Below are 17,693 nucleotides of genomic sequence, written 5' to 3'. Positions count from 1 at the left end.
TGGTTTATTTTATGACTTTAAATGAATATTTAAACAGCACTAATATTTTTAGTCATTATAAAAGAAGATTGAATTGTAACCTGAAGAGGACCAAAGAAAACCACCGATCACTTAGTGTTTGAGAAAGCTTATGATTCTTTAGTAGTTTTGTGCAACTTCACTGCGGATTTATCAAATCAATGACCGTTATCTATCCTAGCAACGTTATATTCTATCCTAGCACATTAGTATTCTAATACTGTTGTAGTATTCTGTTAGGATATAAATGCCACAATATAGGAGACTCCAAGATCAATTCAATTGCAGCTAGAATTGGAATAGATGTAATTTCCATGAAGCTGTTAACCATTGCGTTGTAAGATGTTTATGTTTTGTTGCTTCTGAATTGAAACAGATTTGGCTTTAGCCACAAGATCACTCAACTACGGTTTGCCGATGATTTAGTTGCTATTGCCGAGAATCCTTAACAGAATGCTCTATGTCATTACCAGAGAGTCATTGAAGGCCCTCATAATGAAAATAAGCAATGTTGGTGCTTTAATGCTATGTTCTGCTCCACCCAGAAATTGTAAACAAAATTGTGCACAAAATTGAACATCATTTGGATGACGAAGACATTCATTTAACACCAACCAATCCCATAGTTCATATCTCATTAATTTTAGTACCCATTAAATCAACAGAAACAAACGTCATCTTCCCGTCCAAAATAATTTAATTCTAAGATTTCAACCTTTCATAAACGAATTATAATGGCCATTCCTCAGTACGCATGGCTTGCCTATATAATTTTCATCTTCAAGGGCGGTATCAATATATAAGCAGAATCTTCATACAATGTAAGAAAAAATAATATTGAATTGACAAAAAATATTGTAAGGGTTGTGCGTGAATAAGATGAGCCAGTAATTCTACAAGGAAAATGAGATAAACCAGTATGACAAGAGCTACTTGAGGTAAATCAGGAATCACCAAAAATGTAAGTGAGTTACGCAATAGATGATATCAAATACTATTATAATAAAAATAACAATACCCTAAGGAGCCGTTCCCGTCTAGAGTTTAAAAAATTCGAGGGAATGTTAGTTGTACAAATTGAAATTTCCTACAATATTCTCATAGGATTGCTCTCTTAATTTTTTTCATTTCGATAAATTTCAACCCCATCCAATGTTCATAATACACCGGTAGAAGTAAAACAAGAAAAGAAAGTCTTATTGTTCGGTTCTAAGCATATTATTCGAGTCAACAAAGCCTTGTTCGTTTTTTTGGCGAGAAGATCTCTCAATGTTTTAAAAGACAGCTTTTAAGACAGATCATATATTTAAGTACCTAATTAATCATGTAACGGAAGCACACGTGGCCATCCCTACCAAAATTTTCATTCTTAAATCTCGACCTTTAACTGACGATTATATATGCTATTCTAGAAAACGCAAAGGCACACATAAATCATAAAATCCAATATTTTGGCTCACGTACGTATACATTGAGTTTGGTTCGCTTGTCGCAAGCAATTAGCACATTCGTCGCCTGTCATCGAGGGCTACGGAAACATTTTGTTTGAAAATACAATTTCATTCATACAAAAACAGGCCGTAACACGCACCGAAAGACGTCAGAATTGCGTGAAGAATTTTCGGCCATGATTGCTGTGTTAACGATCGTAAATAGGGTACTACGAAATACACTGATATCTTACGCAGACAGTTATAGTCCATAGTTGAGAGTTAGTGAAAGATATTTGGCGTAAAGAGTTAGATGATAACCATTAGTTTTATAAGAACAGTTACAGAGACATAACAATAACGTACGAAGAAATAGTTATATATTAGTGCCCTACGCACTCATACAACAACTGAAAATGGACCTTACTAGTTTTTCTATTTATATGAAAATGAAATGGAAGGTCTTTAAGTTCCTGAGGAATAAGCTATAACAAATTATACAAATTACTTCAATAAAAAACCAATTTAAAAGAAAAACTTGCTAAGCAATATTAAATATTACGCTGGTAGTTCCAAATTTAGTTTTAATCTTTCCGTGTATTTTGGAGAACACGTAAATGTAAAGATGATTATTCGGATTCCTGATAGATTCAGTGGTTATCTAAGAGCAAGAGTGCCTGCTAATTCAGCCAAACGTGTATCAACTTGAAGGATTTTAGAAAATCCTTTTCCACCATAAGAGAAAGGATGCCTTTTGCCAGCAGTGGGACTTCAATAAGATCGATGATGATAAATCATCTTTAAAGACACTCAGGTGTTGAGTAAACTGGCACCTTTGAACTTGCGGAACTCAGACGTGTGTCAGACAATCGCGCAAGTGGGTTAGCGTGTACTAACTGCTAATGATGGAATGTCCGGGGTATTTCTAGCGTTTCCACAAATATAAACATTTGCGTTTGAGGGCGCCAGTGCGTCGACCCCGCTGGATGCTGGAGAGTGGATGTGATGAGTGCCAGCTTTCACAGACATTTCTTCTAAACGACGTTTATTTACGCTGAAACTTTTTCGATCAGAAAGTAGCCCCTCGTACCATCACATAAAGCTGTATGTATTATTTTAATATAGTTGTCGCCCTTGTTTTAGAATTCCAATCTTATTTTAGAGACGTCACGGTATGTCATATTTTACTGTTATATTGAAGTAATACTGATTTCAACGATGGTATCAAACTCTCAGGCTTTTAGGAGAATTTATATTTTGCCTAAATAAACTTAACCAATAACTCTTGTACTAATAGGTTTATTGTTAGTATACTCAATTAGCGATTTGCATGCTTTGGATCAGGTAGGACTGGCGGAACATCTAATCTCTAGATACCTATCTTCTATGAGAGTGACCAATCGTAGAATACAATACTCTATGACTGTGTTATCAATATAAATTTTCCAGAAAATTTCAGAAGTGAATTAATTATCACGATGGCAGTACTCAATGCATTATATTAACATGCAAAAGCGATACTTAGCGCAAAAATGCAAATTTAAAACAGTTCACGCTACATTGTTCAAGGAAATGTAAAACTGTTACGTAAAGTGGAACAACGTATTCAATAAATCATAACGCCGTGTTTACACTGCCTTTCCACATCAAACCTTGTTTTAGAACACAGCGTCTAAATAGGTTTCTATATTCGTGGATTTGTTACGAGCTTAATCGAATGTGGGCAGAGAATAGCAATAATAAAAGATTTAGCTTTCTGAAGTCAGGCAGGAATTAAATACTGATTGTATAGTACACCAAGGGTCTGTTACATACCGAAGTTTTCAAGTCGGGAAAGCTTGACTTTGTCGATGTACATCAAGGGTCCGTTCACATAACGAGGTCCAAAGTTTTCAAGTGGGGAAAACTTAACTTTGTCGATGTTGATCAATTACCCTTCCATCCATTTCAGAATAATGAATAAAGTCAGGATATGTTCTAAAATAAATTTAATATGCGTTTAAAAATTACTTAGGATGCGTGCATTCTATAAATTTAATCGAATAGTGTGACATGCCTTGATGCTTAGTTGTTTTAGTGAAACAAGTCCTTTTTTCAAACCTGTAGGTGATGAGTGCTGTTAAATAAGGCAAAAGAATGTAAACTACTAATAAATATAAAATTAAGCGTAAGAAAGTTATGTTATTCTGGACCATATGTTATCTGTGTTAACTAACGAACTCATAATACTAATCGGCGAAGGCTACCTGGATATGTTACCGCCGTAGACATTATGGTGTTTACGATTTTCTGTTTTGAATCATCGATGTTCACAAATTTGACAGATAGAACAAAGCCTCATCAGGTGGCTATAAAAAAATTAAGAAGTTATAGAATCAGTCAAATATTATGCTAGCTTTTAATGATAGGAAATTCTTGACCTACCAATGCATACATTTAAAAAACGCATCTAGTACAGCGAGGTTACTATACATTTTAAGAATTCCTCAATGACAAGGTAGATTGGAAGCAGCCAGCCACGCTCTCATTTCCCGCAAGATAGAAAAATGATTGTAAATGTTGATGTTGGAAAAGAGAAACTACTGAATTTCTTGCCGGCTCTTCTCGGTAGAATCTGCTTTCCGAACCGGTGGTAGAGTCACTACAAACATACATACTTGACGTTTCAAAAAGCTTATAAAGTAAGCATACTTGAAAAAACTGAATTTGAATTTGAATTTAAATGGATTGATCGACATGTTACATGTATGATTTGTTTTTTATGACTACATTCTTTATATAGGTCTTTGGATAAGGATAGAGAACAATTGCTAAAGTGCATCGCAACGAGCATTAGAGCGGCGTGGAGGGTTTATACTTAAAAACCGTCTCAAAGAGGAACCCTGTGCCTATCAGTGGGATGTTAATAGGCTGCAGATGATGATGAAGAAGTATTATCTACATCCATCAGATTCCGTACACCCCTTATCAGTATGGTTGTTACTACAAGGTTTCAATATCTACCCTTAATCCTTTATATTGATATATTTACAACGAAGGGCTCTTGTTTTGTTCCCGTGACTCAAATGTTTGCTCGTTGCTCTATTTCTGGAGCCGTTGACTTCAGTCAATTCAGTGTATTATAGCAGCACTTCATTACTTCCTTTGTTCGCTATACCCATTTATTCGTATTTATCGGTACTTTCTTTAATTTTAGTTTTCATAAAAAGAATGGTTGAACAACTCGTACGGTTATTTTTTTTTTTAAACAGAACCGTGCATTTCTTAGATGCATAAAGGCAATGCACATAGCTGTTTTCGATTTGAGTTTAGGTTACCCTAATGAGATATTAAAATTAACATCAATAAGTGGTAATATATAATCTAGTTAGTGTGATACAAAACAAGCATCTTACACTAATAACAGCTTTCAGTACGTAAATAAAATAAAAGCTGGCGCGTTTGCAAGAAATTTATACATTCCTTTTTTAGCTTATTTTTGTAATCGATTTCTCTGAAAAAAACTCTTTAGGTAGACAATTGTATAGAAGTGCACCCTCAACCTGTATAGTTTTACTGCCATACTTAGTTCTAGTCTTGGGTAAACTTAATTAATGACTATTTTGTGTATTTATGTGATTGGATGTGATCTAGTTTTTTTTTAATTTTATACGATTTTTCCTGCGTACCGTAATCAATAATCCTGTGTACGCAAAAGCATGATTAGATTGCATTTACACGAAAATATGTCAGTAAAGCCTGGAAGTTTAATAAAGACCAGGTTCCCAACAAGACTAAGATGTAAAGAATGTCCAAAAAACTTATTAAAAAATATCGTAATTAATGAACGTAAAAGACAAATACGTAATTATTTTATAAAATTATGCTCGTAGATTACAAAATTGTTAACATATTTAATAAGCATATTCTGTAGCTGGTCTTAATTTGATTGTAAACGTTCCCATTATATCGATCAATCTCTTTACTAACTACTTTTGCTAATTAAATATAATACTTTAAATTACTGCAGAATTACAAATTAGATTTACGAAAATACTTAATTTTAATAAGTCGTAATAAGTTGTTGTTAAATGAACAATTGAAGGCAGATCTCACGCTTATAACCATTGAGAACACACAAGACGCTGAAAACAAAGATTGAATGAACAATAAAGCAAGTAAGCAAGTTTTCCTTAAAGCGATTCCTTTCTTCAAGCTCAAGGCGTGAGCATTGTTCATGCGAACAAAAGACCATTTAGGTATTACTAATTAATACTGTTTTACAAGTGTGTTTATCAAAAGTATTATTTAAGCCAACTTACTCATCGTCTTTAGAGTATAATGAAAGAATACCTGAAACATCTTATATGCATGTATTGCTTATATTTTAAAACTAGTTTTTTCGATCTCATAATTCATTGAGTAAATATACTATTGTGTTTAAATATTTAGTTAATAAGGCAACAAATAACAACCGACGGTTTTTTAAGATAGGGAGCTTACGTATGGAAATTGGTTGGTATGGAAATTTTTATGTGCGTTCTCTGACCCCTGAACTACGACGATGCAAAAAAACATATCGATCTTTAGCTCCGTGAAAAACAAAAATACATCTATCCTACAGGAACCCTACCTTTTTCCGGGATAAAAAGTAGCATTTATCCTATTCCAGACTATAATGTATCTCTATACTAAATTTCATCCAGTTCCGTTATGCCGTTCTGGCGTGATTGAGTAACACAGACATTCACACAAACTTTTGGATTTACACATGAGTATAGATTTCCAGAACTTTCTAATATAAAGCTTGTCAAAAAGTGTTTGAGGATTCTATAAATACCACAAACAAAACAAATAGAACTAGAAATATAAACAGAATATCCATAACGAAAGTAACTTAGTCTGTACCGTACCTATAATAAGTTATAAGAATAGAGATAATTCTAATTTACAAAACAAATTTAAAAACTACAAACTACCACCGCACGAATACAAATAACATAATGAAGGCGATATTGCTATTCAAATCAATGATAATCTTGTCACGATTTTAAATACTCACGATGTGCATAATCACGTTTTATCGTTAAGGTAAATACTTAAGCTTCTATCGATTTTACTAAAGGCGTGTGGTTGATTATGATTTCACTGTAAACAAGTGGGGATAGAATCTATGATAGAAAGCTTATTGAAGGTGTTTCGATGGATTAAGCAAAAAGAGAAATTGTTGTAAATACCAGTCAATTATTGCTTTAGATATATCATAGCTGTTAAATGGACATAATGTTTGTCTCTGCGCTGTTCTCACGGATAACTAGTAGTATCTAGTAGTTGGTAACTACTGCAAGGAAATAAATATAATATTTAAAGAGCTAGAACGTATGTTTAAATGAAATCCAACTATTTTAATGATCGTCTTACGGTACATTGACATTTTCGTGTGGCGTTCAGTGAAAACATTAAAATTATGCGGAACTAGATAATTATACGAATATTAAGATAATTCTGGCTCATAAAATAATAAAACCTAAGATATTTTCGAGAACTTTGACTCAGGGTATTTTTTTTATGTGACTTTCCTTATGATGCATCAGAAGTTTTTCGGCACAAAAATAACACATCTATCATAGAACCTACAGTCAAATAGCAAAAGTAGTACATAGGATTCTGTGGTTACTTTCGTACCAAATTTGGTCAAACTTAAGCCAGTATAGTATATATACAGATTTCACAGGATTGCTTTGTCTTTGTAGATCTACCCATAGGGACTATTCAGTTTTCCAATATAAAAAGTAGTCATGCAAAAAATAACTTAAATCGTTTAGTTACTGCGTTGAAGAAAGACAAACAAACAGTTTTGTATTTACAATACTGCTATAGATTTTAAATAATGTAAAGTAAGATGTCGCTTTTGATCTAACAGTTGCGGTTACCTAAAGAACGTCAAACGTAGAATATGTAGAGTTATTACGCCTTTGCAGAAAAGGTCACTTGACGTCATTAGCTCGTCTGCTCCAACCACCTAGGTAGTTAAAATAAAATGATAGATATTATTGCCGACACTAACGTTGGAACAGACATATTTAAATCTACGGAATAAGATTTCATTTGTATTGGCGTATAACGAGCAAGCATGACTAACTTTCAAAGGCAAATTTTTGTGTAATTTAAAAGTTAAATTCACTCTACACTTGTCACTGTCACAGAAAGAAAATAGTACGACAGAAAGAACTCAAAAAAAAAAAACAATTAGTCGCGAAGTGCTGTTGATATAAGAAGATTATAGAGAAAAGACAAATTTTATTAAACAGTTGGAAACCACCCATGAATTAGAAATATTGTATACCAGCAGACTCAGCATTTGAAATTAGAAATATGGTATTTTTAGAGTTGCCGAGCCGGTGCGTCAGTTGATTTATAAAAGAGTTGCCGTTGACATCCACGTATTGCCTTCACCTTGGGGCACTGGTTTGTATCACTTGCATTGACGGCGCCCGTGACATCCACCCAGTTGGCTAGTCCAAAATAAACACCCTAACAATGATTCCGGCACCTAAATTAGAATGTTCGATGCTGAGCGCTGGGAAGCGATACAGGATTCCCGAACATCAAAGCTAGGTAGACTGAAAATTATCGCCGGAATTCAGAGCGCCGTGCAAAATAAACGTTTGTGGCAAAAATATACCTGCAATGGTCACGATCAAGGGCGTTTAACCTGGATCATGAGTATGCAAAGCTGAGGAGCTTGGACTTACTTCAGGCGCCACTGTTCTTTTTCTTGTCGACCTTGTGGTTGTTGTGGTAACAGTTTCCACAGTTTCAACCGACTCTTCGATTTCGTCATCGTCATCGTTGTTGCCGCTCCAGCCTCCGAAGAATTCCGTCATGTTAGATAATGATCCTTTGCACACTCAAACCACTAATATACTCCAGGATTACCACACACTCACAGCACATAGGATACTTCACTTATTACACTTAAATACATTTTCAAATCGAGTTTTCGTTCTGTCCTTTTATGTCGTCGATCCTTACATCCATGACCGGTAGTTATTCGCCAGTGATCGATCAGGTTTTCACTTTAACACGGCAGCACTGCGGAGACGGCCACAGTGGATCTTGTTCAGAAACCTACTGGAAAACTGAAATAACCGCGGCGTACAAAAAGCACCAGCCAAAACATTTCACATGCGCGATTATTATTAGTTGGACGATCTAGCCGAAAGAGTGAAGTGTCGCTGCGGCCTCTATAATACAATCAGATTGATACTTTATTGCTGACCAACGCTGATCTACCGTTGCTATTTTTCATCTTATGAATCCTGCTTGCTTTACTCATTAATTTACTGTGACAGAAATATCTACGGACAACTTTGCTGTACTCGCAAACTACTACTCGTTTTTTGACTTTTTTTTTATTCAACTACAAGTTAGCCCACCTACTGGTACTCTCACCGGGTGGTAAGTGATGATGCTGTCTAAGATGGTAGCGGGCTACCTGTTTGGGAGTATGGTAGGTGTACCCCTAATACGTTCTACGCGACATCGCAGCGGAACAGTACCTATAACGCTTAGCGGCACGTCTTTGTCAGTAGGGTTGTAGGGCGTAACTACCCACGGGCAAAGCCTCACACCAAACAAAATATACCGCTGATAATAAATATACAACACTGGAGGAAGTATTCATGTTCAATCTTTGCAATCAAAGTTATCTTAATAAATATGTATGGGGGCTCACTACCATCGCATATAGCACCTACTATTTTAAAATTATTGACATCTGAGACAATAATAAAAAAAAAAAAATTATAATTCCTACTCCTAAAGACAACGGCAGTAATTAGGACCTACCGCAGTCTCACGTTGATATAGGGTTAAAAATTACCATACACATCTAGGTTGACTTTGGTTTAGGTTTTGCACGCTCGCAATAGTTAGAGTAATTTTTGAGCGTCTAAACATTCTAAACTCTGTGATGTAAAACTGTCTTAATTCTCTGAGCCTTAAAGTAGAAGTTCGTTTTCACTTTCCCACATTTAGTACACGCGAGCGAATTTTTTTTTTTAAATTTTGATTAAAAATGGATCACATGTTGTATACGGCCATCCAAAAGCAGCGTCGGCGTAGGAGTCGACAGCTTCTCCACTTAATATAAATACGCGGCTCTCCTAATACTCCGCGATAAATCTGTACCACATTTCCCATGGGCCTTTGTGCGATTAACAATTTTAGTGGCTCATCGATAAAGTCCTTTATCGAATGCAGCTGTTTATTTAAATTACAATATTTCCTAGTAACGGTTCAGTGTAACACAAAATTGCATCTTGTTAACTTTGTGGTAGAGCGGAAAATGTTCATAGGACGCTCGGATTTGGGTCATATCTGCTATAATTTTTGGCATTTTTATAAAGAACTAGCGATCCGCCCCGGCTTCGCACCGGTATAAATTAGGAAAAAGAGAAGTGACTGCCTTTGATAATATAATTAAATCAAATGTTTGTAGCTAACTTTTCGTCACACAGTAAAAAATACGCTGCCGATTCGGGTCAGTGAACTAGTTTTTCTTTAAAGTATTTGTGTCAGAATTATATACCTATTTTTACATTGTATAAGACAATAATTATCTATCTTTCAGATTGCAGGGTTTACTTTAGAATTTAAGAAAAACTAAAAATTTAATTCTCTAATTTATTATTTACCCCTTAAAGTGAAGCCAATGTAAGCCATGTTAATTTATTTTTCGGGAACTTGGTTGCAAAATATTTTACTTAAAACTTTTAGGTTTTATTGTATGTATCAAAATAATGATCGATGGTGAACACCGCCTCCATTACGCGATTCCGGAGGAGTTAGCGGAGAAACAGACATAAGCGCAAACTGGAAGCGACTTTGTTTAATACTATGTATAAATAAACTGTATTCGTTTTAAACTCCTATTGTATAGATTTATATATTAGTATAGTAAATCTATAGAGTTTTTTACGGTTGTTCCGTTAAAACTATTAATTTATTTTGCATCCATGTAGAGGATACATTGACTTAATGGATTGGCTAACTTTTTTATAAGTGTTAAATCTCCGAAGTATATAGCGGGGGCGTTTATGATTAGAAAAATCATAAAAAACTAAATTTTGAATTTTAACTCTTTTAGACATGAAATTTGGACAGAATTTTTTTGGACTATGTCACAAGCAAACAAGAATGTATTGAATGAAGTTTAAATCACAAAATCGGTTACGGGGGTGCTAATGAAAAAAATTAAAATTTTATACTAAAATTCCCACAGACTTAAAATATAATAAAAGTTTCATGTTTGTTAAAGTAAGGTCACTTACTATCAGATTTCGTAAAATTGTAGCCCTGGAGGAGATTGTGGGGTCGTTAAAATTATTTATATAATTATAATTGTTGATAACATCCTAAAGGTTTTTTTATAGTAATAAATGATGGACCAAGCTGTGGTAGTAGTGAAAACCATAATTTGTTACATAAACAGAGGAACACTTTGAATGTCATGCAAGGAACACATCCTATGAAATGACACCCTTCGGACTGAAACGCAGCTTAGCAGCTTAAATAGGCATGGGGGTAGTAGGGATTCCCCTGGACAAGCTTGGCCACAAAATGCTTTAATAGGTAGTACTACTAAAACTTTAAGTGCGGAAGAGTCTATGTAAGATTTGCAGTCAATGATTCACAACTATCTATAATTTCCAAATAATACTGGTTGCCTCTGGAAGTAGGACATCTTTAGTGCTAATACACATATCTATATATATAAAAATGTTATGTTGATTTGTGTACGCTTCAAAAACTCAAAAAGTTCTGCAATGATCGTGCTGAAATTTTAGCATTATATATAATACGCATTAAGGAATCCATTCAATCACAATGTGCCACAGCGAAGCGTTGCAGGGTACAATATAAAAGTTTTCCGTAAAAGTGGTTCAAGAGATCAAGACACTTACTTATTTCACTCAGCAACGTATAAACGATTTTCTTTTGCATAAAGGTAGTTATAGGGTGGGAAAATTTTATATGAGTAAAAATTGCTAGTTCATAATAATACCAACTCACGTGCTGTTTGAGAAGTGTCATCCATCTTCCAGCTTGACGTCATTCAAGGTGACTTACCTGTAATCACAATCAAGATTAGAGCGGATGGAGTAGATGAAGGGCCGTGGGTAGCAGAAATAACTGTAAGATTCCCTGTGCAATATATTTACTCTTGAGAAATTATTTAATATTTAAAAAAGATACACGCGTAGACAAAAGCAAATGACAATATTATATTTACGATTCCTAAGGTATTAAAGTTAAACTTGGTTGCTAAGGAGTGGTTAGCGCGGATACTTATTTTGCCGTATGCCATCACGGAAAACGGCACGACCTTGTTTTATGTCTCTCTAATTATACAATTATATTTACATATCATACAATTATACATTTATACACATAATATACAATTTTCTTTAAATATTTAAATATTCTGTATTTTTATTAATAAAAGAATAGTAATAAAACTAATGAAACTCCATTTTTTAAACAAGAAAATATGGGGTAAAACGCCATATTTTCTTCACCACATCTGCCGGCGTGACATCATTCATTGTACATTTGTACAATTTTACAGAGTTGGTTGTTTACCCACTTATTGCAAATTCTGTATGGAGATGAAAAATTTGCGACTATTGAAAAAGCTAACGAAAGAGCAAGTATAAAATAAATATTTATAATTGTGTACCTATCTTATTTTATTTTTCTCTTTTAATATTTATTATATTAGTTTTATTGTAATTGCGATTTTCCGTCTCACGTATATTCCTATCGTTAAGGTTGCCTGGAAGAGATCACTTTTACTGAAAAGGTCGCCTTTTGCCTCAATTTTTTTTATGTATATGTTTAATCTATCCTATACTACGCAATAAAGATCTTTAAATGAATAAAATAAAAAATAAATAAACAAATATATCTAGTATCAAATAGGGCTTATAAAACTTTTGTGCGAAACAATTTTAATTCTTAACAAAACAGGATGTGAACTGAATGTGAGGAGTGAATTTGACGGAGACATTCCCCAAGATATTCTGCTAACCAGATGGATGGTTCGGTAATGTGTTGACAATGATGATGAAGCTACCCATTAACATCTTGGAGAGGTCCCTTAAAAAGTTAAAAGTTTGTATTAAACGTAAGCTTATAGAAAAGGGCTATTATAGTATAAAGGACAACGTGATGGATAAAAAAGCTTGGTCCTGAATTATTGCTTTGACCTGGTAGCTCTTCTAACAATTTCAAATGACAATGTCAAATGTGAGATGGTGAGGACAAAAAAGAACACCCGACTAAGTTTGTTGTGGGTTTCTTCCTGGACCAGAACGCGTTTAGAACCCTCGTAGCTTTCGTTTTAAGTTTACGAATATGGTTATCGCCATTATCTCACTACCGTGTACACATATCTCATGTAATGTACACACCTGTGGGCCGACTTGAATTAAGATATTTTTGACTTTGACTTTGAATTTGATGATGATGATGAGTCCAACAGCGTTGTCTTATAAGATCAAATCTTAAACGAGGTGTCCTTATATTATTCTTCATAAAATAAATATCACCTGGCGACATTGACCTGTCCAATGCCACATTTATTTTAGTTTTAATGTATATGATTTAGTTCTCCAAAGTAAACCAGCGAAAATATTGTAGTTGTGGGTGTTGGGAACACGAGGCAGATATTAATATTATACAAGGCTACCTGGAAAGGGGTACTAAGCCAATGGGTTTTACTACATACATCTTATGTAGTAAACCCCATTTCTAATGCGACAAAATTCAAAATTCAAAATTCATTTATTACAAGTAGGCCTAATAAGCACTTTTGAAACGTCAAGTCTGTCTGTGTGTAGTGACTCTTCCACCGGTTCGGAAGGCAGATTCTACCGAGAGGAAGCCGGCAAGAAACTCAGCAATGATGCTCACAATTGCAGACAATGATGCTTAGCGGCAGAAATAATTAAGATTTTCAAAGTCAAAGTCAAAGTCAAAAATATCTTTACTCAAATATATGGGATATTTGGCACTTTTGATGCGTACGTTATGTATGCGAACATTACGCGACACAAAAAGTCCTACTACTTTTAAATAGCTACACATAATAATCTAGATGTTGTGATTCTCTATAATCAGTCCACGCGTAAGAAAATCGCCGGCACGTGATACTGGGTCACATCAATATTTACAAGATCTTCACTGCGTCTTGTATGGAAAGTCGTACACATCTCAATCGATTTTCCAACAATATTTGCATTGAGAGCGGTTCAATCGATACTAACATATTAAATCAATGGATTCAATGTTTTATTTATACGTTACTGTTCGAAGTTTTTCCGAATTAAAACGTTGAGCACGGACTATCAGCAAGTATTATTTTAACGTTTTATTAATTGTATTTTTTTTACAGTATCAACACGACGCTAGGACCTCCCTGGCGTTTGGGTCCGATGCCCGCAAGGGCAATTTGGGAATTTATAATATCTGAATATTCTCCGGTCTGGTGGGAGGCTTTCCCGGTAGCCAGTTACCAGTGGCGTGCATAGAGGGTATGCACAGGGTATGCAGATCATATAAAATGAAGAAAATCTGTAGTACGAGTTATAAATACTTAAGGGTAGGTTTTTTACTACTCTTACAATGCCTATCTTTAGGTTTATAACTCGTACTGGAGATTTTATTCATTTTATATCATCTTCATACCCTGTGCACACCCTCTATGCACGCCACTGCCAGTTACCACCCTACTGACAAAGACGTGCCGTGCCGCTAACTGATTATACGACCCGGTACGATGGTGCGTAGTCGTTAAGTAATACGTTAAGTTATGAGTTCCAATTTTTTATTTTTTATTTTTATTTGGAAAACAAACAGCTATAAATAAATTTCTACAATGGATAAACTTAATTATAGATCTTACCTAAACTATCATAATAATACGGGAATTTATAGGAAAGCTTTGTTAATAATTTGGCCATGGGCACCGCCAGTGGTTTCAGTGTCATCATCATCATCATAATATCGGGACTCCTCCGAAAATGAGAAGGGGTTAAGACCGTGAGCCGTGACCGGGGGTAAGACGCTGGCCCAGTGCGGATTGATGGACTCCACACACCATTGAGAACATTACGTTATTGTGGTTAATGTTATCGTTTATGTAGAACTAAGTTGTGGAAACTTCATGGGTACATGTGACATAAAATTACGGCATTACTCTTATGTGTAAAAGTACTGTTTGTTTCCCTTAAAAGCTAATATATAAATTATGTATAACTCTCAGGCATGCAGGTTTCCTCACGATGTTTACATTCAACGTTGAAGCAAGTAATATTTTAATTACTCGGTTCCAGTGTAAACAAAAAAAAAAACACAAAAATATTGTGTCTTTATAGGTATAAAAATGTACTATTACAATAATAATAATAATTACAGACCGAGAAAAAACGTAAGTATCTTGTATAGCTCACGAGGTTACCGCCATGTGGTACGTGGAGTCCACTGAAATCATCCCTATAGTTATATCTGCTAATGGTTTAATCCCAGTTAGCCTAGCACTCCATCTAAGGCGACTGGGGTTCCGTGGCCGCGCAACTGCCGGCCGCTCACTGGCCGCCAAGATGCAGAAAGTCGTGTTGCTGGACTCGACAAGGATAGTCCGCCGATATCTCAGCCTGTCGCCCTGCCCTCGGCCGTCTGGTCTCCCCTGCCGGGGCGGAATCCTCCGCCCGGTGCAAATATGTATTAATGTAATGTATATTTAAGTGTATTAATCTCTATGTATTTAAGTTAGTATATATTTATGTTGTTTTGGCTAATTATATGTATTTATTTTGTACACGGGCGTGAGTGTAAATCTCGAATAATAATGAAATGTACTATTAACAATAAAATGGTAATATTCAATTGAGGAAACGTCGTTACAGCGATAGGGCCAAGCTTGTAAAATCCGAAACGACATTGGTGTCCTAAAATAAAACATTCCGCATTATATTATTATAGTTAGCTGGCATGTGTACAATTACCGTTTCTTTTCTGTAAATAAATAGAGAAAAACAAGATCGTCTTCGTCATTTCCTTTGGATTTTTTTGGGGTCTTAATTACATGAAAATTGAAATGCTTTTAAAAAGCAAAACAACTGTTTATCATTATTTTTAATTAAAACTTTTTGAACTTGGGCCAATTCTTTAAAGATAACGCTGTGTCTGTATCCTAGTGATGGAAAGACTCCGTTTTTCAGACCTGTTCTCAATTCTGTCGCCTCTTAGCTTTTTGAGTTTGTTTAAGTCTAAAAGTATAGTTTAAATATCATTCCAATTAGAAAACAAACAATAATAATTAAAACTAAAATTAATATTTACAAAAAAAAAATATAACCCATCCAACTGTTCACTTATGGGCATCAGGCATGGTACCCAAAATGCTGGTGCTATTGCCCCTTTGAATTGCTGGACTTAGCTGTTGGGCTAAATAAGCGCCAGTTCTTCGGTTACCAGACGTAAAGACCAATTTTTGGGACAAGATGTTAATGAAATTGATTTAATTATTGGAATTATATTTAACAAGAAGAAAAATCTAAATAAATATGGGTTAATTTATGTTCCCAGTCTTATTAGTCAAATGAAGTCATTCCTAAAATACTCAAAGCTTCAAAGGACTTTATAGACTAGAGTCGAGTTCTGTAAAATGAAATACAATTTTAATTTAGTCTTTGCCGAGGTACTTTCTAAAGGACTAATAAACAATCTTGTCGAAATCTTCAGATAACATATTGAAATTAGTAGTGTCTTTCTTAGGTGCAGGGAAGAGTTGACTAGTAGAAGTATGCATTATGTATACCTACATGAAAGAAATATAGTGATTCATGGTACGGATACACGTTTCAGTCGATTAAAGTTTACGTTATTTACTCGATCGTACGTGCAATGTTACATTTACTTATGATAAGAGAAACTTTATCGAGACTATGTAAAAAAAGTTTAATGGATTTGATTCTAGTTTCTTTAACCAGTCTGTTAATTGAAACAAGTGAGATAACGCTTTGTAAATGTAACAAAATTACGTCATATTACAAAGTAGTGAAGTTGGCACAAAGTGCTCTAGAAAATGTAAATATTAATAATAATAATAATGATTATTTTTCCGACCCAAATATCGACCAATAGAATTGCACCATTCGACGTCACGTTGTACAACCTACATGGTATTATACTGATAATTTTTTGAAAATTTTCTTTGGTAGTTGCTATATATATTTTGCTATATTTATTCATTATGAAATTCTTATTTGTTAACTGTACATTTCGTCTCAGGGTGCAACTCTATTGGCCGACATTTGGGACGGAAAAATAATCCCCCGAATACCACACGAGCTTCAAAATTATCTGGCATTTCCCTCAAGGTTCCCTGCAAACAAATAAAGTCGTCAAGTTTTTCAGGCAGGCATAATTTTGAAGCTCTTGTGGTATTATAAGTGAATATTATTTAACAGAATTTTCGCATATTATCGGTGTAATAATTGTTTGTATGGAGAAACGATTGCAGTACAAGGAAAGCTTAATCTTAACCTAAAGCTTTTGTCCAAGTCAAAGAATGCAAATGGTATGTTAGCCAAGAAACTAGGTACTAACGTTCTATCTAATTAAGAAGAAAATTAATTTTAGTGCCGCGAGTCTGTTTATCATAGTGTGTCACGCCTCGACTATTTACGACAAATAGGAAGTAAATCAAATATATTATACGAGTATAATTCTGTAATGTCATGGTTTAGCAAGAATACAGTAAAGAGTTTACTTTTTAGAGCAATGGAGCGGGTCGTGGAGGGACGCAGAACACATCTTACCGAATCACTGACACACGACATTGTGACCTGCAGTACAACCGATAGTAAGTATTTAAATATGTAAGTGTAGTTATTATATATATATTAGTTTATTTTTATTATTATGTACATTTAGATCTATTTGTGAACACTAGTTTATGTATTAGTATGTAGTTATTCGCATGTATGTATTTTAAAAATTTGTACCACCACCAGTCTATTCTCCTGTTCTTTTTTTCCTGATTCAAAGGTTGCCTGGCAGAGATCGCTATTAAGCGATAAAGCGGCCTCTTGTATTCTACTTCTTTCTTTATGTTTCTGTCTTTATTATATTTTGTATATTTTAATGTTGTGGTATACAAATAAAGAGAGTTTAATAATAGGACCAAACCAGAAC

The 17,693-nt window shown here is 34.5% G+C and overlaps 1 protein-coding gene across 6 annotated transcripts in view; it reads right to left on the bottom strand.

Annotated features, from left to right (window-relative positions):
• Window positions 1-17,693, bottom strand: part of LOC120626130 (tropomodulin-1) — a 110,247-nt gene that overhangs the window by 54,603 nt on the left and 37,951 nt on the right. For 2 of the 6 annotated variants that reach the window (XM_039893411.1, XM_039893414.1), the window contains exon 1: window positions 8,183-8,538. The exons of 1 other annotated variant lie outside the window; for it this stretch is intronic. In XM_039893411.1, the coding sequence (XP_039749345.1) occupies window positions 8,183-8,314 (132 nt within the window). In that variant the 5' untranslated portion in view covers window positions 8,315-8,538. Of the gene's footprint in view, window positions 1-8,182; window positions 8,539-17,693 lie in introns of those variants that run through there. 3 more of the 6 variants (XR_005658841.1, XM_039893416.1, XM_039893413.1) reach the window with 3 other exon arrangements.

This window comes from Pararge aegeria, chromosome 9 (genome assembly GCF_905163445.1).
Source record: "Pararge aegeria chromosome 9, ilParAegt1.1, whole genome shotgun sequence".
Lineage (NCBI taxonomy): Eukaryota > Metazoa > Arthropoda > Insecta > Lepidoptera > Nymphalidae > Pararge > Pararge aegeria.
The sequence above is the reverse complement of the archived record's forward strand: the minus strand, read 5'-3'. Positions and strand labels throughout refer to the sequence as shown.